The 20,876-nt window shown below is 47.0% G+C and overlaps 1 protein-coding gene across 1 annotated transcript in view; it reads right to left on the bottom strand.

The window, feature by feature from the left end:
• MED13 (mediator complex subunit 13) overlaps positions 1–20,876 on the bottom strand; it is a 1,552,815-nt gene that overhangs the window by 481,833 nt on the left and 1,050,106 nt on the right. The window contains exon 23 of the mRNA XM_085649419.1: positions 8,109–8,332. Coding sequence (XP_085505545.1) covers positions 8,109–8,332 — 224 coding nt within the window. The remainder of the gene's footprint in view (positions 1–8,108; positions 8,333–20,876) is intronic.

Genomic DNA, 20,876 nt, shown 5'->3' with positions numbered 1-20,876 from the left:
CCGATTTTTTGTTCGGTGCAGAGAGAGGCTTCGGCGCGGGAGTGTCGGCGCCGAGGGCCTTATGATGTTTGGTCGGCACCGAGAGGGCGGGTTTCGACACCGAGGGCTTTGGTGCTGAGCTCGGTGTGGAGGTGGAGGCCGATTTTTTCTTCGGTGCCGAAGGGTGTTTTTCGGCACCGCTGGTAGGCTGGCTCGAGCCCGAGCTGCCGGAAGGCTTAATAGGCTTCTTTACCAGGCCCGAAGGTGGGGTGTTAGAAGCAGTGTCATTGGTCTTGCCTAGGCTCGAAGGCGAAGGCATGACCGAAGCCTTTTTGGGTATCGGCGCGGGTGTGGGAGGGGGTATAGTACTCACGACCCTCTACGCCGGGGTGATGTCCTCCACATCTGAGTAGTCGGCCTCGGAAGCACTGACGAGGTCGTCGTCATCTTCTTCGATGTGCTGCTGTCCCGGAGCTTCGATGTCGTCCCCGAAGATGTCGACTGGAGCGGAGGTCGAGGAGTGCGCCATGTTGCGTCTGGCCCCTCGATCTCGAATAGTCTTTTTCTATCTAAAAGACTTGCAGGCGGGACAGTCTCGAGCCTCGTGTTCAGGGGAGAGGCAGAGGTTGCACACCTCATGAAGATCGGTGTGGGGGAATTTGGACCCACATCGAGGGCACTTCTTGAAGGGAGTTCTTTCCATCAGCCGAGACCGGAGCCGGGATAGGCCCGAAGGCCGCCGTCGACGACTGGAATCGAAGAAGTGTCGAAGAGAAGGTGATTAAGATGATTTGTTACCTGAAGAATCTCGATGAGCGAGGATTTTGCGTCGATCGTTGAAATGTGAAAAGTTCGGAACCGGAGCGCGAAGTATTACATCCGAGCCCGATGGCGGAAAAAAAACAATCTGAGGATGGAGCCGAAGCCCATGCGCAATACAAACCAGAGGAGGAGTCACCGACCTTGTGACTTCCAAAGACTTTCCAAGAGGAAAAAAAAACTGCAAACATCCGGGCCCAACACCAGATGGCGATCTATGCAAAGTGTATAATCTGCAGCTCATATGCCTCGAACATGTATTTTTGTATATGCTCCGGGTTCCCGCACGTGGGCGGAGATAATTCAGTGCTTATGACTATTGATAAGTATCCCCTGGAAGAGAAGCGTCCTCTAGATCTATTGTTTCCATGATGTCTCATTTTTACAGCTGTGGGATTGCTTCCTGTAGTGTTGACATATTGAAATGCTGTGTGCAAATTAATGCGTTTATGAATCTGAGATGGGTCTTAGCGTTGGGACCAAGTAGTAAGGTGAATAGTTTCCTCTGGAGTGTTCCCTTTTTGGAATCTTCTCTATTGCCTGTTGTAATGAGGTGGGTTTCGGTTGCAGTAACCCCCCCCCCCCCACACACACTTTTTGCCCGATAACTGATGCACTTTTCCTTGGTGTGCCCTAGGCTCCTGCCAATCAGGTGCCCAGGGCCTGTGTTCCTTCCCTAAAAACTGCCTAACAGCCAAAACCCAATTGGCATCTCTGGTCGCATGTCAGCTCCTGGTAAATGGTACCCTAGGTACCCAGGGCTTTGTGACCAGAGAAGGCCCCTAAGGGCAGCAGCACTTATTGTGCCACTCTTAGAGGCCCTGTACCCAGACACACACACACACACACACACTGCCTTTGCAGGCTGAGTGTCTTGGTGCACAACAAAACAAAGTCGACATGGCCCACATCCCTGTGTGCCATGCCCACAACACACACTGCCCTGGCATACCTAAGTCACCCCTCTAGCTGGGTGCCTTATGCCAGTGTGGAGGTACAGGTGCATGAGCCCTGTGCCCCTACAGTACCCAGGTCCATTCCTGGGCACTGTAAGTGCAGTGCTGCCATTAAGAGTATATGGTGCTGGGAGGTCATCAACACGAACTCCACAGCACCATGATGGCAACACTGAAGACTGAAGTTTGGTATCAAACTTCTCAGCACAGTAAACCCACACTGATGCCAGTGTGGGATTTACTGTAAGATGCACGGCAGAGGGCAACTTAGAGTTGCCCCCTGAACCTAACCTACAATCCACATCTTATCTGAGGGGCTGCCTAGGCTGCCACACAGCAGACATGTTGCTGGACCCCTGGGTAGAGAGCCATCCCCTCTCCTGGGCCTGCAACAATGCACATCCTGGGCAAGGTGCTAGGTCTCCTCCCACAGGATGGGCAGGGGAAGATTCAAAGGCATGCCACCTTTGTGAGCTTCTCCAGGCCACTTGCTGTACTCAGCAACTGGCCCCCACCGGTTCTGACCCTCTCTCTGGCGGGAAGATCGTCTGGAAAAGCTAAGTGAGGAAAGGGGGTGTGCCAGCCTCTGCCAACCCTACCCCTCAGGTGGGGAAGGCGAGGTGAAGCACATCCCCGGGCTCTCACCATCTTGAAGATGGGGAGCCCTGCCCAATCAGGATTAGGCTACTGCTCCCCTCCCACAGGAGAGTGGTAGGATAGGGGTGTACACACCCCAGGGAAGGGACCAATTGGTCCCTGCCCTTTACCAACCTGTAACGCCCCTAAATTTAGTATTTAGGGGCACCCTGAACCTTCCTTCCTCAGATCCAGATTCTGAAACAAGAAAGAAGATCAAGAACCAAGAAGACCTGCCGTGCAGCTGCTAACAAGAGGAAGACACCAACTGATTTGACCCCAGCCCTACAGGCCCGTCGACCCTCGAACCTGCTCCTGCTAAACCCTGGCGTCTCCAGTGGTCAGCAACCTCAAAAACCCTGGAGGACCGGACTGCCTTGTAACTCTAACCGGGACTCCAACGAGCAGTGGCACTGCTCAAAGCAAGTAACACGCCACTGGCATCAGCCAAGAATCGCGACTCCTACACACTCTGCACCCGCCAAGCCTGGCCTGTGCTGGAGTGAACAAAGACTGTGACCCCAAATCCAGCACCCAAGGACCCACCTTGACGCTCCGGACGACGCCTGCAGCCTCAGAACCAGGGACCCCTCCAACCATGACCAGCAGAGGGTAAGATTTCCCGACGCCAAAAGGCACCCCTGCACTCGGTGCCCTGCGGCCCCCTGTGCCCAACTCCTGGGTGCCTACCTATCCTCCAACTACCCAACTTAACTCTCGAAGTGGTGGTCGCACCTGAAGAATCTTCGTCCCCGAGCTTGCAGCCTATGTTCGTTCTTGAGCTTCTCCATTGAAATCCATTCAGCGCCACACGGCTCAAAAGCACCCTGCACCCAGCCGCCCGAGTGCCCCTGGCAATGCAACCTCTACTCTAATCTACTTCCCCATTTGCCCTGAGCAAGTGACCAGGAGCCCTGCTCCCACCGCCGCGTGGCCTGCTAGCCAGCAGCCACCAACCAAAGGCCCCCTGCCTCCCATAGGATAACATTGGGCCTAACTCACTCTGCACCCGGCTGCCCATGTGCCGCTGAGGGTGTAACAACTGTACCTACCTGACCCTGGGACACCCCTGAGTCTATGCCCAGAACCTTAACTCTGCCAGTCGAGTACTTACCCAAAAGCCGATAACTCACTTTTCTTCCATAGGGTAACATTGACTGGTTTCACTTGGAAATTCTTTTAAGTGTAGAGTTTTGAAGCTTTAAAATATTCACCGAAATCAGCCATATTACGAAAACGAATTTACTCACCTGTTAACAGGAGAGATCCCAGTGCTGGATCTTGGTACCCAGCACTGACCCTGAAAAGTAATTACCACCGTACTTACCTATAACTTGATTTTCCTCCATAGGATAACATTGTCTGGTTTTTGCCAGAAATTCTTCCAAGTGTCGATTTTGCAAACTTACAAATATTCGTTAAAAATCGCGAGTATAACAAAAACACATTCTTTCAACTGTTTACCGGATATGCCCCAGTGCTGGATCCAGGATCCAACACAGAGTTAGAAAAAGTAACAATAACCCCACTTACCTGCTAAGTGAATTTCCTCCCATAGGATAACATTGGTGATTCTATGTGAAAAAGTTTCAACTTTTAAAATACAATAATATTCCTTAAAAATCACAACTGTAACCAAAACGTTTTTACTCAACTGTTTACAGGAGATGTCCCAGGACTGAAACTAGGATCCAGTCCTGTGGTAAGAAAAGTAATGCAAAAAGTAATCAATTGCATTTAACTAGAAATTCCCATTGAACTCAATGTTATATTGTGTTTGAAATTGTGTTGCCTATTTCAACAACTGTATCTATTGCATTAAAAAGTCTATTGCCTATTGAAATTTATTTATCTAAAGCACCTCATTCTGAGAATATATATTTTGATAGCTATTGTTGGTTCTAAAATAAAACAACTATATATTTTGATACAAAACCATTGGCCTAGGGTTCAGTTCTTGAGTGTGTGAGACCATTTGCTGACTGAGTGTGTACAACAAATGCTTTACACTGTCCTCTGATACTGCCTTACTGCTCAACCAAGCTACCACTTTAGAGATTAAGATTATATCTAACTTTAGCCTCTGCTTAACCTCTGGGGACTGTGGCCTCTGTGCACACTGTACCTATTTGGGAACAGTATATACAGAGCCACTTTCTTACACCTGTTTTTGTAGGATTCCTTTATTTCTTGTCTTAATTGTTAGAGTTCTGTTCCTTGGAACTTCTTCTTTTTTGGTGTTTTTTTTTAATTAGTTCGATACAATAGCTGTGGCGTACTAAATTTAAAATCCAACTGTCTGTGGCGATGTTTTTCCATTGACGTAGGTGGTGTGCTAACCTGCCTCCCACTGAATTTGTGTGGGGGTCTTTTGTTGTGGGATGTCACTTGGAATTTTCTCCTACCCCTCTCGAGGGTTGTTCCCTGCCGCTTCCTGAGCCGTGCCCCGAAAGTGCTGCCTTGGTTGCTGTTGCAAGGCTTGGTATCTGGACTGCTGTGCGCCACCTTGAGTTTGTTGTTGGTCTGTTGAGAAGACTCCCCTTCCTGTTGGTCTTCTGGTGTTAAAACCTCTCTTGAAGGTGCCCCTCTGTTGTAGGGCTCCCATAGCCCTGGCTGTTTCATTGTCCTTTATTATTTGTTGAAGTGATTCATCTACCTCACATCCAAAAATGGCATCTCCTGTGAAGGGTCTGTTAATTATTGAGGTTTGGACCTCTTGCTGGAAGCCTGATATTCGGAGCCAGATGTGCCTTCTCAACATTGTGCCTGAGCAAGTGTCTGCTGGCTACATCTTGGGCTGATTTCAGGCAAGTGTTAGCTATGTTCTTGCCCTACTGTATGATGGATTTTGCCCTCTTTTTATCCTCTGGGAGCTTGTTCATCAGTTTTTCGATATAATCTCATTGTTGGTGGCCATACCTGTTGAGGAGAGCATTGGAGTTAGCAATGAGCTATTGTGTTGCTGCTTCTTTCTCCCTACTATGTCCATTCTTTTGCTTTCTCTCTCTGAATGTGGACCAGTGGAGGAGTGGGCGTTGCCCCTTCTTGCCATGGTGACAATGATGGAGTCTGGCACTGTGCTTCACTGAATGAATTTAGGGTCTTATGTTGAGGGTTTATATTTTTTCTACACCCTTGGGGTTACCCCTTTTGCTAAGGGAGGCTCCTTGAAAGACTCCTTGCTCTGGTCCAGGATGCTTGGTAGCATTGGGAGGTATTGTGTCCCCTGGATGGTGACAAAGTCTCTAGCAGGAAACAGGAGTCTCCTTTTTCCTCCTCGAAGGGGACCTCAAAGCTATCAGCTCCTCTTTTGATGAGGCTGTTGTAGAAGGCTATATCGTCTGGTGGAGAAGCCTTAGAGGGATAGCTACAAACCTCTTCTGGGCTGTGTCGAGGTCGCTCCATTCTTCCTCGTAAGTCCTCAAGGCTTCCTCCTCTTCTGAGGCGTCGAGCTCCTCTTCGACGCTTTCTTCACCCGCTTCGGGGGTTGCTGGAGATTTGAGGATATCTTCTTCTTCGGATTTTTCGGCAGGCTTCGCAAGAATTCGGAATTCCTTCAGCGTCTTGAACTCCTTTTGTTGAAGAAGTGCCACCATTTCCGCTTCGAGGCATCTCTTTTTCTCCACCTCAAGGGCCCTTTCGGCCTCTGAGGCCAGGGAGATCCCCTTCTTGGGTATGGGTTGCAGGCTCCATAGGTGTGGTCTTTCCCTTTGTGGCCTCTCGTTAAATGCTTGCTTTGGTCCATTTCGATGATCTTCCCTCGTTGGTGTCCTTGGGGTGGGATCTGTGGGTTCTTTTGGTCTCTGCGGACCCTTGACTCATTTTCTTCGATGCCTCGGCTGCCTTTTGCGCATTCTTTTCGTGGCCTTTGGTTTCGACGGTTGAGGGTTTATTACCTTGCATGTCTTCTTCTTGGTGTCCTTCATCAATTTCTTCACGGTACGCCTCTTCTCAGCATCCCATCCAAGTATCTCGACGACTGACCCTGTGTGTTGATTGTACAGGTACTTCCTGGTTGTCCTCGTCACTTGAGAGGTCCACGTCCCTCAGCGAAGTTGGTTTCTGGCTTTGGAACATGGCTGCGTAAAGGTCCTCCCTCTACTTTCGGCGTATCTGGAGTGTCTTCGATACAAACACCGCGCAGGCCTTTATCCGTGTGATCCCTTGGCAGGCAGAAGTTACAAACGTGTGGATCGCGCTAAGCAAACTTGGGGTGGCACTTTGGAATTTGAAAGGGGTATTTTCCATAGCCCCTACCTTGCCTGCTGTTGATCCATGTGCGTCGTTTCTTCGGGGCCCCCCCAACGGAAAAATAATCTGGAGGACTTTCTTCTCCAGTGTCAATGGTATTTTCAACTGAATTAGGATTCTTTCGGGGACTTCGTTCAAATCTTCGGAGTGTCTCCCTTTGCTTCCAGACCCAACAGCGGAAAAAATAATCTGAAGATGGCTACCACGCACAGAAACTTCCGGGGCACTTTCTGATGTCGCACAAGGGATGGACCTAGCACCAACTGGTGGTCGACGGAGCCTCAAGCAAGCCAAAAAAACCCACAAAAAAAACCACTAGATGGTGGAATGCACCGCATGTGAATCTGGAAAAGGATTCATGCTGCAAAACAAATGCTTCTCAATGGCTCAATCCTTTTCGATTTCCTGCTGGGGGATTGGGTGAGGGGCGGGGAGGTGGAGATTCACCTTTGCTGGTGGAAGCTTGGATGGATGAAGTAGGATGTGAAGTAAAAAAATTAAGTTTGCTTGAAGTCCGGCCTAGGACAACCAGCCACGTTACTGTTCACTGGTGGGCCAAGTGTCCAAAAGTCTGTCTGCTAGGACTTCAATAAATATGAGTAACGTCTCAGAATTCCGACCAGGCAGAGTTTAACCTCTGAAGTGAGTTGTAGATCATCTGCAGGATATCTGATGACTTCTAAAAAGAAAGCACTCTTCCATTGGTGGACCAAGTGGGAAAAAAAACCTGTATTGTGGTTCAGCCCCCTAGCCTTTGTGCAAAGTGTCATCATAATGCTAAGGTAAATTATCCCATCATCTCCAAATCGTGGCAATCTCTGGTCAGAGATGGAACCGAAAAGCTGGTGGAGTAACTGAGGAAGGAAATGTGGTGGGGTTAGGGTTGGTGTAACTGGTGTTGATGGGGGTAGTGTGGGCTGGGGGGGGGACGGGGCGAGGTAGATTAGGCTCTGGGTCAGACAAGAGAGGTGGAAAAGGATACACCTAAGGCACCACTGTTGAAGAAGAGGTGACTTGCAAAGGTCTTTTAGCGGGATCAAAAGTCAGCACTGGTGTCTGTGTGGAACTATAAGCAGGGGATGTCAAAGTTTTATACTCACTTTACAGGATGTGTCACAATAATGCAGTGACTTCTGCAGTCCCTGCTATGGAGCACCCAGTCACTTGCAAATTGATCATGGACATGAATCTTTGGGAAAACAGTAAGGAGACCACTGATTTTGGGCAAACTCCTGGTCATTTATTTCTGCACTACATGCTGATTTGTATCTGATTACTTCATCTTGCATACACAGACTAGCTCTTTAAAGTGAACAATGGAGTAAGGTTTTAATCTTTCAATGATCTTTTAATTGAGGAGTCCTGCGTAAGGTTGTTGGAATCCATTATTATTAAAACTGCAGAAATAAGCACATTTTACCCATACAGTTAACATTCCTGAGTAACCAGACTTAGACATTAGCTCACCTGTTCGGCACATCAATATTAATGATACACGTTTCCAATAATTCTCCGTAGAGGTCAGTAGAAGATGCAAGCAGCCACCTCTGGTCATGAGATAAACAATAACCCACAAAAAGAACATTGTATTTCTGTGCAGCCTCTCCAAACGTTTCTCCTAATTCCGTCTGTTTATCTTTTACCGGAGCCAGAATAAACGGAGGTGTATAAATTCTGACACATTCTGGTCGCTGGAAAAGGTTAAGAACGGAAATGTTAAATATGCAACTTCCAATCTATACATTACATATGTATTTATTAAATGGTCAGTCAACATCTGCATGTAAAGCAGCATTTAATTTGTTCCTAATAAAAATTGAAGAAATACAGAAAACAAACAAAATCCAGAAAAGACATGTGGAGATTCAAATAATGAGCAGTAACAAAATAGATAGAAGCTATTATTCAATCAGATGACAGGTTTCAAACCTTGATTTAAACATGTTAAGCAAAGGGCAATGTCAGAAAGAATAATTTGTTACACAGTATAGCCCAAGCTACACAATGTTCTGCTTCCAAATCTTTTGAATAGGTTTGTTTAATCTAGGGTCCAACATGAGCTCAGCTCACACGCATATGCTATACAATATAATTGATACAGCAAGCACATAGTCCACAGCCTCAGACAGTCTTCCACACGATAACCATTACATCATGAATGAACAGTCAGTCATATCAAAAACCTTCAGTGAGCGGCCACTAATCCAATGGTTTGAATCGGGACAGCTTGAAACACATTTAAATGACATTGAGCTACGTTCAAGTAAATGACTGAAGAAAGAGTAGCTTTGAAAAATCTAATGAGTGTTTAAGAAGATCAGATGTGAAGTTAGTAACGGGAGGAGAGGGGGTCTGCTTTTGAAAATGTAGACAGGTGTACAGCCTTAACTGACACTTTATCAAAGAAAAGGGACAAGCAAATCCAATTCTCAGTTTTATGAGACTCAACTAGTTGAGGGTTTTCTCCAAATTCAGCACCCAATTTTCTATAGCCAGAAACAAGGCTGTTTTATTAACACTAAGACCATATGGATTAATTCTGCACAAACATTTTTTAAAAGCAGGCTGTCACCACAAAACAATCATATACCCATGGGCATGTGATCAAATGTGCAAGAGGAATGACATGGATGTTAGGTAACAGGCTGAGGGCGGAGTCCTGTGGAACATCCTAGTAAAGATCATAATTGGAGGACCACACTGAAATAATTACATACAGCATGCATTGTGATAAAATGTAATATATCCATTCTAGAGCTCTACCCTTCGCCCCTTCAGCCTGCATCTTGCATAATAGCCCATGTACTATGGTATCAAATGCTGCTAATAGATCCTGCAGATTCAGTGCTTTGTGATGGACAGACCCCTGAACCATTAGAAAAAAATATGTTGGTTTCAAGAGGTTTCTGCAGTTCTGTTGCTAAAATCCACATAGAAAAAAGAATGCATTAGATTTTTTATCAATTTTTTGGCAAAATCACTGCAGGAAAGATATCTCGTGATCCATGTGGTTTCAGATTAGATGGTAAATGAACTACATTCTTTAGGGATATGTATTCAAATTACAAACCTCTTTTCCATTTCATGCACATTAAGGAGCAAATCTTTGGCAAATGAAATCAGATTGGTTGTATCAACTGTTTTTCCTTCAAAAAAATAATTACTTGACAATCGTAGAACTTTTCTTTGCTCTACGCACTGGCCCTGTTGGTGGATTACCTGCATGCTGCCATGCCATATCGCGGGTTAGAGGCGTTGCTCCGACGCCTTTCCCTACCGCCTGCTTCCAGTCCTGTGGTCTTCTGACCCGTGTCCGTGGGATTCAGTGTTTGCTACTAAGTCAGCCGGCCGCACTTCTGTGGTCGGGACTCCTGCTGCTAATTCAGAAATTTTCCGTGCCCCTGGAGCTGCAGAATCTCCACTGGAGGACACAGACGTCTAGGTCCCTTTTTTCCGGTGGAGCGATCCAGCGCCTTCGGCACCTCCGGAATCCCCAGCACTTCCCTCTGTGACGTAACAGAGGGAGGGTGCTCCTACGCCTTCGCTGCACCGCCTTGCAGATAAGTCCAGTACTGTGCTAGTATTGTTAGTTGGTGTTAGGCGTTACATTTTACTATTTATTTTGTGGTAGTTAGGTTAGGGATTCAGCTAGTTATCCTGGACTGTTCTGGGTAAGAATCCTTAGTACATTCAAGACATGATTTGAGCTCTTTCTTTGGATTGCGTTTACTACCTTGCACGATATTTCTATATTGCTTCATTAAGATGGCTGTTTGAGTTATAGATGGGCTCACCGATGAAAAGGATGTTCCTGCTTTCCAAGAGGGATACGCCACATGAGGCCTTCCAAAACAGCTCAACAGCCTTGCTTCTTATTTCATCCACTTCCCTTTTTCGAGCTTTGCAGAATCCGGGGTTGCAGCCAGGCACAGGGACTCACTCTCCCAGGCTCCCCTGCATCTCACCTCTGACGCCAGTTACTCCGCTCCATGGTGCTTGTAGCGACGCCAGGATACCCACTGCACGGGAGGCGCTTTGCAGAATCCAGGGTTGCAGCCAGGCACAGGGACTCACTCTCCCAGGCTCCCCTGCATCGTACCTTTGACGCCAGTTACGCCTCTCCACGGCGCTTAAAGCATCGCCACGACACCCTCGGCGCGGGCCAAGGGCGGGCCCGTCATTGCCAGAAAGAGACAGGGCATGGCCATCTCTCTTGGATCTGCCCCACCCCTCCAAGGACAGCATTACTGTGGGTCTTGTTATAAATTCTCCTGGTAGTATTCCCCTGTCTTTCTACTCTGTTATCCTGGTACCAACACGCTGGACTCTTGTTTATTAGACTCATATTGTGACATTGCTATAGCTCTCTCTTGGTCTTAATCTCTTAACGTTTTGGGTTCCGACATGCTTGCTGGTCTCATATATTGATCCTAAGGATTGAATTCATTTCAGTACTTTGAGTATCTTTTTATAGTATCACTGAATTTATTTTACGTCATAGGTAAAAGAAAATTAACTATGAACGAGGGGGGTGGAGGGACCGGTGGTCATTGCCCGAAGGCCACTAGGGGTAACCTGGCCAATAAATCAGTGGCAACTAATGGTGTCTTAGATCATATTGATCACCTACCAGTGGAATGTGAGGAAATCTTGACCCCTGCTGCTCTCCCCGATACTCTAGGCACTTTGTACCCTGTGGAGGTATTGAATTCTAACAACACATCCAAGATTGGGCCGAGGAAAATAAAAGACTCAGACCTGCAATTTGGATTCCGCAAGGGATTGGGAACCATCGAACAAAGTCTTAATTTGGGCATTTTTATCGGTAAATATACTCTTTTAAAAAACAGGAAGGCTATTCTTAGCGTTTGTTGACCACACCGCAGTCTTTGAATGCGTAAGACATGAGAGGCTGTGGGGAGTCCTTCGGGATATGGGGGTGGACTACACTATTAATTTTTTAAAACATCTTTACCAGAACGCCAAGGCTAGAGTCCGTTACGGTCTTAATGGAGAATGTACAGTACCTTTTCCAATCAAGAAGGGGGTCAGGCAAGGATGTGTCCTGGCCCCTTTTCTTTTTAATCTTTACACAAATGGTTTAGAACAAGCACTGATGAAAGCGGGACAAGATTATTGCATGATAAAAGGACGAGCTATACCGGCATTAATGTATGCGGACAATGCCGTCCTGATGTGTCGCACCCAAGTTGGCCTACAAAGATTATTGGATGGCTTTGCCGCATTATGCGAGACTTGGGTCTAAGGGTGGACACATCAAAAATGTTTATTATGAGGTGTGGTATAGGTAGTAATAGATGCAGAGATCTGTTTATTGACAAAGAAAAAAAAATCTTATCAATAGTTTTAGTTATTTGGGAATACTATTTGATTATAAAGCTACATGGGTCCAGGCTGTGCAGACGAGTAAACTTGCTCTTATGAAAACTACCACAGCCCTAGTAAATTTTTCCCAAAATTTAGGAAGGAAGCCCCCTCAAGTGTTACTACAAATCTATAAGGCTAAAAATGTATGGCGCAAGAGTGTGGGGACATCGTAATGTCCAACCCTTCCAAACGGTCGAGAATCAGTTTGTAAGATATATTCTGGCACTCCCGAGTAGCGTATCGTCTTATGTTTGTCACATGGAACTGGGGGCTCCATTCTTAATAGATCTAATTAAAACCGAACCAATTATGCTCTGGTATAGGATATGGAGCTGTGAGCAAACCCATCTAAATCGGGAGATTTTAACTGATGTTTCGGGAATGACTGGTGTGTTGGACTTTTTGTGTGACCCAGGGTACCCTGAGTTTTACAATGAGCCAAGCATAATGAGTATGAGGTCAAGAAAGGAGCTGAAAGCCAAATGTTTATTACTTGAATCATGTCGACTATCAGAAGAAATCGCTAAGCCCACAGTATTGGATCATCAGATGATAGCAATAACTTAAGAGTATCCAACCGTTTCATTTTAGTGCGTGGCTCATACGATAGATTGTTGTTAATAAGATTTAGATTAGCCATATATAATCCATATATATATATATATATATATATATATATATATATATATATATATATATATATATATATATATATATATATATATATATATATATATATATATATATATATATATATATATATATATATATATATATATATATATATATATATATATATATATATATATATATATATATATATATATATATATATATATATATATATATATAATATGCTACTTACCAGTATGCATCTGTTCTTGGCATGTAGAGCTGCAGATCTACACACTTTTGCATGGATCGCCATCTGGTGTTGGGCCCGGATGGTTGCAGTTTGTTTTTCCTCTTGGAAAGTCTTTGGAAGTCACGCGGTCGGTGACTCCTCCTTTGGATCGTATTGCGCATGGGCTTCGGCTCCATCCTCAGATTGTTTTTCGCCAGCAGGGAAAGATGGAGCGTAGTAACAACAGTGAAGAAACCCGTGTGTGTTGTATCTAAATAAGATAGACTGGAACAGGTACAGGTAGCCGGGTGGGCGTGTGTAGATCTGCAGCTCTACATGCCAAGAACAGATGCATACTGGTAAGTAGCATATTCCGTTGAGGCATATGAGCTGCAGATTACACACTTTTGCATAGACTATCTAGCAGTTCCCAACCTTAGCGGCGACCACCGGTATCTGTTGCAGTGGTTTGAAAAAGTGTTTTTAGTACAGCCTGGCCCACACTAGCTCGTTGCTTGGTTTGCACATCTACACAATAGTGTTTAGTGAAAGTGTGCGGTGTTGACCATGTAGCTGCTTTGCAGATATCATCTAATGGGATGTTCCCTAGAAAAGCCATGGAAGCCCCTATCTTCCGTGTAGAATGGGCTTTAGGGGGAACGGATAGCGTTTGTTTTGCTTTGTGGTAGCAAATCTGGATGCATTTTACAATCCACCTAGCTATCCCTGATTTTGAGATGGGGTTGCCGTTGTGTGGTGGAGAGAAAGAGACAAACAGTTGTTTGGTGTTGCGAAAAGGTTGTATTCTTTGGATATAGTAAAGTAAGGCTCGTTTGACATCTAGCGTGTGCAGAGCCCTTTCTGCAACAGTCTGAGGTTGCGAGAAAAATACTGGTAATTCTACAGATTGGTTTAGGTGAAAAGGGGAAATGACTTTAGGTAGGAATTTTGGATTGGTACGGAGAACAACCTTGTTCTGGTGCATTTGAAGAAAAGGTTCTTGTATGGTAAGTGCTTGTATCTCACGGACCCTTCTAAGAGAAGTGATGGCTACAAGGAAACCTGTTTTCCATGTGAGGAATTGCAGTTCGCATTTATGCAAAGGTTCGAAGGGAGGCCCCATCAGCCTTGTGAGAACGATATTTAAGTTCCACACAGGTGAGGGTGGTACTCTGGGGGGAATTATTCTTTTTAGGCCTTCCATGAAGGCTTTAATGGCAGGTACTCTGAAAAGTGTTAGGTGCCGCCTGTTTTGTAGGTAAGCTGCAATTGCTGCGAGGTGTAGCCGAATGGAGGTATAGGCTAGATTACACCTTTGTAGGTGGAGTAAGTAGCATATGATGTGTTGTATAGACACATCTAGAGGATTGATTGTGTTGTTATGGCAATAAACAACAAATCTTTTCCACTTGGCAGCGTAGCAGGCTCTAGTGGTAGGGCATCTAGCTTCTTTGATGACGTTCATACAATCAGGGGGAAGGTTTAGGTATCCGAATTCTAGGATTTCAGGAACCAGATCGCAAGGTTGAGCTGAGCTGGGTCCGGGTACCTGATCTCTCCATGGTTCTGGGTTAGGAGGCATGGTGAGAGGTGTAGCTTTTGGTGTGGTACTACCGAGAGTTCCAGCAGCGTGGTGTACCACGGATGTCTGGCCCACGTTAGAACTACTAGGATCAGTGTGAGGGAATGCTGTTGTAGCTTTTGCACCACTAATGGAATGAGTGGGAGAGGTGGAAAAGCGTACGCAAATTTGCCTGACCTGTTCATCCATATCGCATTTCCTTTGGACAATGGGTGTGGGTATCTGGCGGCGAAGCTTGGGCATTTTGTGTTTTCGTGGGTGGCGAAGAGGTCTATCTGTGGATGCCCCCACATTTGAAAGAACGGATGAAGAACCTGCGGGTGAAGTTCTCACTCGTGGATCTGTTGTGTCTGCTGAGCAGATCTGCCACGGTGTTTTGGACTCCTGGGACATGTTGAGCTAGGAGAAAGATTTTGTGTGGAATTGCCCATCTCAATATGCTCTGTGCCAATTGAGAGAGCTGTGGAGAGTGTGTGCTGCCTTGTTTTTGAATATAATACATGGCCGTCATGTTGTCTGTGCGAATGAGGACTGCCTTGCCTGAAATCCGTGGTTGAAAGGATTTTAGGGCTAGAAAGATTGCTAGTAACTCCAGATGGTTGATATGGAGTAACTTTTGTTGAGGCGTCCATGTGCCCTGCACTGTGAGGTGTAATAGGTGAGCTCCCTAGCCAGAGAGCGATGCGTCCGTTGTTAGTATTATTTGGGGAACCGGGTCCAGGAACGGTCGACCTTTGGAAAGGTTTGTGGTGTTCCACCACTGCAGAGAGCGATGGGTACGACCGTCTACCAACACCAGATCTGTCAGTTGCCCCTGGGCCTGGTTCCATTGGCGCGCTAAGCACTCGGAGTGGACGCATCTGGAGTCTTGCGTGAGGCACTATGAAAATGCAAGAGGCCATCATCCCTATCAGTGGCATAAACACTCTTGTTGGAAGGGAGTGTTGAAGTACGAATTTTTGTCGCAAAGCCTGAATGCTTGCAATCCTGGCCGGATTGGGGTAGGCTATTGCTTTTGAGGTGTCTATGGTGGCACCAAGGTATTGTTTTATGTGGGATGGTGTTAGCTGGGACTTTTGGTGGTTCACCGTGAAGCCTAGTTGGTGAAGTAGTTGGATTGTGGTGGCGGTGTGGTGTACACATTGGTTGTATGAAGTGGCTTTTATCAGCCAGTCGTCCAAGTATGGGAAGACGTGAATGTGCTGTCTTCTGAGGTGTACCGCCACTACCGCTAGGCACTTGGTGAATACCCGTGGTGCTGTTGTGACTCCGAATGGGAGCACCTTGAACTGGTAGTGTTGTCCGTCCACTACAAATCTGAGGTACTCTGTGAGCATGGTGTACTGGAATGTGGAAGTATGCGTCTTTCAAATCCAGTGTGGTGCGTTGGTTAATGACCCTGGCACTAACTGGGTCTTTAAAAACCTCTGGCGTATGCTTTACCACCCCCTTAAGCATAGGTAATATGGAGGTAGACCTATGTGTGGTATCAAATGTGTCAAGGAGGAAATCCTCCTCCACTGGGTCAGTGTGCAAGTCTACCCCGTGATAGTGTGCCGCCCTTTGAAGTAGATGGTGGAACCCTAATGAGTCTTCCGGTGGCGATGGCCTGGAAGGGTAAAGGTCATCTTGTGGGACGTCGGGGATATCTGGGTTATTGTAGTCGTCCCATGGGTCTGGGGATCCTGTAGGGGTGGGGTCTTGGGGCACATCCCCTATATCCTGATATGGGTCCCCCTGATCATCATAGTCTGGAGACGGGGTCGGAGAGCGATGAGGTGGGAGTGGAGAAGGCGGAGGTGGAGAGGGTGGAAGAGGTGGGGAGGGTATTCTGAAAGGAGAGGTAGCAGAGTCCTTCCTCTTTGGAGGTAGAGGCGGAGCCGGTTTATCCAAATGTCTCTTTTTGGAAGAGAGTGCCAGATGTCCAGTTTTTGGATCCTTGGTGAGAATTTTTTGCAAGGGATCCGGTGTAAATAGTTCCGGAGAAAGTGTTTGGTCCGTCGGTGCCGAAGGCGTCGGGCCGATGTCTTTTTAGGCTTTTCCGTGCCAGTTTGCTTAGCACCGGGCTTGGGAACCTCCGATTTCTTGGTCGGCGCCGAGATGGGCTTCGGCTTGGAAGTGTCGGTGCCGAGGGCCTTATGGGGTTTGGTCGGTACCGAAGATGGCGTCGGTACGGAAGAGCTGGGTTTCGACCCCGAGGGCTTCAGTGAGGAGCTCGGTGTTGAGGTAGAGGCCGGTTTCTTTTTCGGTGCCGAAGTGTGTTTATCAAATGCAAACACAACAATTGATGGACAGAATGCAGAACAATGTCATACATTCACCCCAGTACAGAGATCTGGGCCTAAATCCATCGTTTTTTTGCTCACCATGCCGTTCCAGTTTGAACCCAGCCATATGCAAATCAGTCTTGACCCTGTGCCTCATGGGAACAGTCCAGCCCGAACTGCCAAGCCAGGTCCTCCCTGGACTGGAAACAAGCATCCTAGGACCGGTTTCTGGCATTTCAGCCGTCTTCAGCCAGGCTTGCTTGATTTCCAGTGGCATGGAGAGCAAGGGACCCACGTCTGGGCATACCCTTCCTCACCACCCCCTTTTGTACCGCTTTGTTCGCCATAAGTTGGCAGGGTATGCTCAGACGCGAGTCCCTTGCTCACTTTGCCACTGGTTTCAAGCAAGCCTGGCTAAAGACAGCTGAAATGCCAGAAACCGGTCCTAGGAAGCTTGTTTTCGGTCCAGGGAAGGCATGGCTTGGCAGTTCGGGCTGGACTGTTCCCATGAGGCACAGGGTCAGGCTGATTTGCATATGGCCATGTCTGAACTGGGGTGGCAGAGTGGGCTAAAGAACGGTGATGGATCAAACCCAGATCTGTTGACTGGGTGTGAGTGTTTGATTGGTTCTGATGCTCCGTCCATCACCACCCCCTTTTGTACCGAAGTGTGTTTATCGGCACCGCTGGTAGGCTGGCTCGAGCCCGAGCCGGCGGAAGGCTTACTTGGCTTCTTCACCGGGCCCGAAGGTGGGGTGTGTGAAGCAGTGAAGTGAAGTGTGAAGCTTGCTAAGGAGACACTGTATTAAACGCTTGCACCGGTTTGAAAACTCGCTCGACTCTAGGGTTGGAAGCCTCAGAGTTGCACTGCTCTTTTATCCTTCCATTTGCTGCTATTTTTTTTTATCTTGTTGTGTGTGATCTATATATACCATTTTTTATTAGTTGAATTCTAAATTGTATTTCAACTGAATTTATTGCACTTCAAGACTCGCACGGCCCACTTACCCGCACTCTAAAACTTGAACCTTCACTCGCTTTGCGAGACTTCTCCCCCTAGTCCGGGCCTATCATCGGGCGCCATTTTAGCTTGGGCAGACTGCCGGGGACTATATATTTCCGGCCAATGCAAGCGCGCAGCGCGCGCAGCGGGCGCGCCGATGGAGCGCCGGAGGCGCGCCAGAGGCAAGCCCGTCTGCTCCCGTCCGCACCCTGACTGGACCTGGGGCCGCCCCCCCCTGCTCCTGACTCTACGATCCCCAGACTTACATACTCCAGTTCTTGTCTGTATAGCCTTCGACCGTTACCAGGTATATGCTGTTCTCGTCTGCACTGTAATGATGCCCCTTTGTCTTGCCCTATATGTGCTCTGGCTCTCACGTCTCTCCCATCGGAACTAAATATTCTTTCATCCTCCTTTTGGACTGCCACCCCTTTCCCAATGACAGTACACCTTTCTGACTCTTCTCCCGATTTTAGTTTTCTTAGTTTAAATTGTAGATCTCTGCCTAAACATAAGAGAGACATATTTGACCTTCTCACTTCGTCTAGGCCGTCGGCCTTGTTTCTTACTGAAACCTGGATTAATGACTGTTCTGGGCCAGACATTGCCACTGCCCTCCCTGAGGAATACACTTTTGTGGGACGTAACAGAAATCTCGGGGTTGGAGGCGGCATTGCCATCATTTATAAGAGGTGCTATTCCTGCAAGTGGGAAGACTTTGACATCCCCAATTGTGAAGCTGGTAGTTTTAAATTGCTTTTATCTCCAAAGTTTACATTGTCCGGTGCCCTTTTGTATCGCTCGCCAGATGCGGCTGGCGCATGGGCAGCCGCCCTTCCTGAGTTTATTGCTCCTCTTTTGTTGGAATCTAATAACTTTCTGTTACTGGGGGACCTGAACATCCATCTTAACGATACCCTATGCTCTATTAGCACTCATCTTATACAGGACTTTGCCGCCCTTAATTTAAATCTTCTTAACTCCGGTCCAACTCATAAAGGCGGCAATCTATTAGACCCTATCTTTGCTAATTTGGCCAATATGACCTGTCTTCCTTCCAGACCCATTACTTGGTCTGATCACTTTGTTGTTGAGTTTCACATTCAGATACCAGGTGCTTCCTGCCCTCCTGCCGAATCACATTCCTTCAGAATCAGTAGAAATTGGCAAAGACTTAACCTGGAGCATCTCAACAGTTCCCTTGAAAAGACCATGCCTCCTCTCTTGAATATTTCTACGGATGATGCAGGGACGATTAGTACTTGGCTCACCTCTGCAATTGATTTCTGCTTACCGGCACGTAAATGTAAGCTCAACTTCCAGCACCCCCCTGCTCCCTGGTTTAATGAACAACTAAAAATTGAGAAGTCCCGCTGCAAAAGACTAGAGCGTATTTGGAGATCCAACTATTCCCTAGTTGATAAAGAGAATTACAAACTCGCATTACATAACTACCACGCTTCATGTAATACCGCCAGGGCTAATCACGTTAACAACATGATACTGAAAGCTCAGAACCGTCCTAAAGCTCTCATTAGGGCAGTTCAAGAACTATCGGGTATGTCCTGTGCTCCTAAAGCCCCCTGTTTGGATAACATTCAATGTAATTCCTTGGCGGACTTCTTCACGAAGAAAATTGACAACATCTATGCGGGTTTCGATGTTCTATCAGCTGCTTCATCCAGTTCCGCTACACCGAACCATGTCCTTCCACCTCATCAGGATAGCCCTGTACGGTCTTCATTTCCTCTACTAGTTAAGTGGGAACTCATTTCTATGCCCGCTCTTCAGAAACTGCTGGCAGAGATTAAATCTGGCTCTCCTTTGGATCCTATGCCTCCGCAGATCCTGTGTACCCTTGCTGATACCTCACTTGACTGTATCCTGGCTCTTTTGAATGCCTCTCTTATGGAGGCAATTGTTCCCAATGCCTGGAAACATGCGATGGTGGTCCCGCTCCTAAAGAAAGCCAACGCGGATCCCAGTAACCCAGCCAACTTTCGCCCTATCTCCTTGCTTCCTTGCCTCTCGAAGATATTGGAGAAGCATGTTAACCGCTACCTAACCACTCACATCGAATCAGCAAATGTTCTTCATCCCTCCCAATCTGGTTTTCAGGCGGGCTTTTCTACGGAGTCCACCCTCCTAGGAGTTTCCGAGACAGTCAGACGTCATGTAGACAGAGGGGAGACGGTGGCACTCATCCTTTTGGATTTGAGTGCCGCGTTTGACACCGTCTCCCATAACATCCTTCTTTCTGCTTTGAGGTCTGTTGGGATTGACGGTCCCGCACTTGCTTGGATTTCTAATTTTCTTTCTGACCGCACTTTTCAAGTTTTTTCTTCTTCTTCGGTGTCCACTGTTCATAACTCCCCTTATGGTGTTCCCCAAGGTTCGATTCTTAGTCCTTTGTTTTTTAACCTTTATGTAAGACCCCTTGCTTTTCTTGCTGAACAGTCGGGACTATCTATTTTTTCTTATGCAGACGATACCCAGATTATTTTCTCTCTCTCTTCGAATCAGCACTCTTCCTCCTCCTCTCTTTGTTCTGGTCTTGCTGATATCGCCAATTGGATGCTGACTAACAAACTGAAATTGAACGGCGACAAAACGGAGCTGCTCCTGTTCGGTCCGGATTCCGCTCTCTGGGGCCCACAACATTGGCCTCAGCAAAATGGACCACTACCGGTGCCAGCAACAGCAGCACGTAATCTCGGGGTCCTTTTTGATAGTCAGTAATCCATGAGGCAACATGTGGTTAAAGTAGCAGCCACCCGTACCACCATCATCATCAGGTGGCTGAGGAAGATCATATGGATGCTTCCCCCCGACACCCAGAAGTCAGTGGTCCAGGCCTTGGTGACATCGCGCCTGGACTACGGTAATGTTCTACTTCTGGGTGCCTGTAAGGAGGTTTCCCGTAAGATTCAAGTGGTCCAGAACATGGCTGCCCGCTTACTCTGCAATTTGCCTAGAACCTCTTCTGTTTCCTCTTCCTTGCGCAGCCTGCACTGGCTGCGCATAGAATCTAGGTCTAAATTCAAAGCTTTATGCTTCATGCACCGTATTAAAGCTGGTAAAGCCCCTCACTATCTATCCACCTTAGTCCATCAATACTGTCCTTCTCGCATTCTCAGATCTTCTACTCAAT

The sequence above is a fragment of the Triturus cristatus genome, chromosome 3_2 (assembly GCF_964204655.1).
Source record: "Triturus cristatus chromosome 3_2, aTriCri1.1, whole genome shotgun sequence".
Classification (NCBI taxonomy): domain Eukaryota; kingdom Metazoa; phylum Chordata; class Amphibia; order Caudata; family Salamandridae; genus Triturus; species Triturus cristatus.
This window is presented reverse-complemented; position numbering and strand designations above follow the sequence as displayed.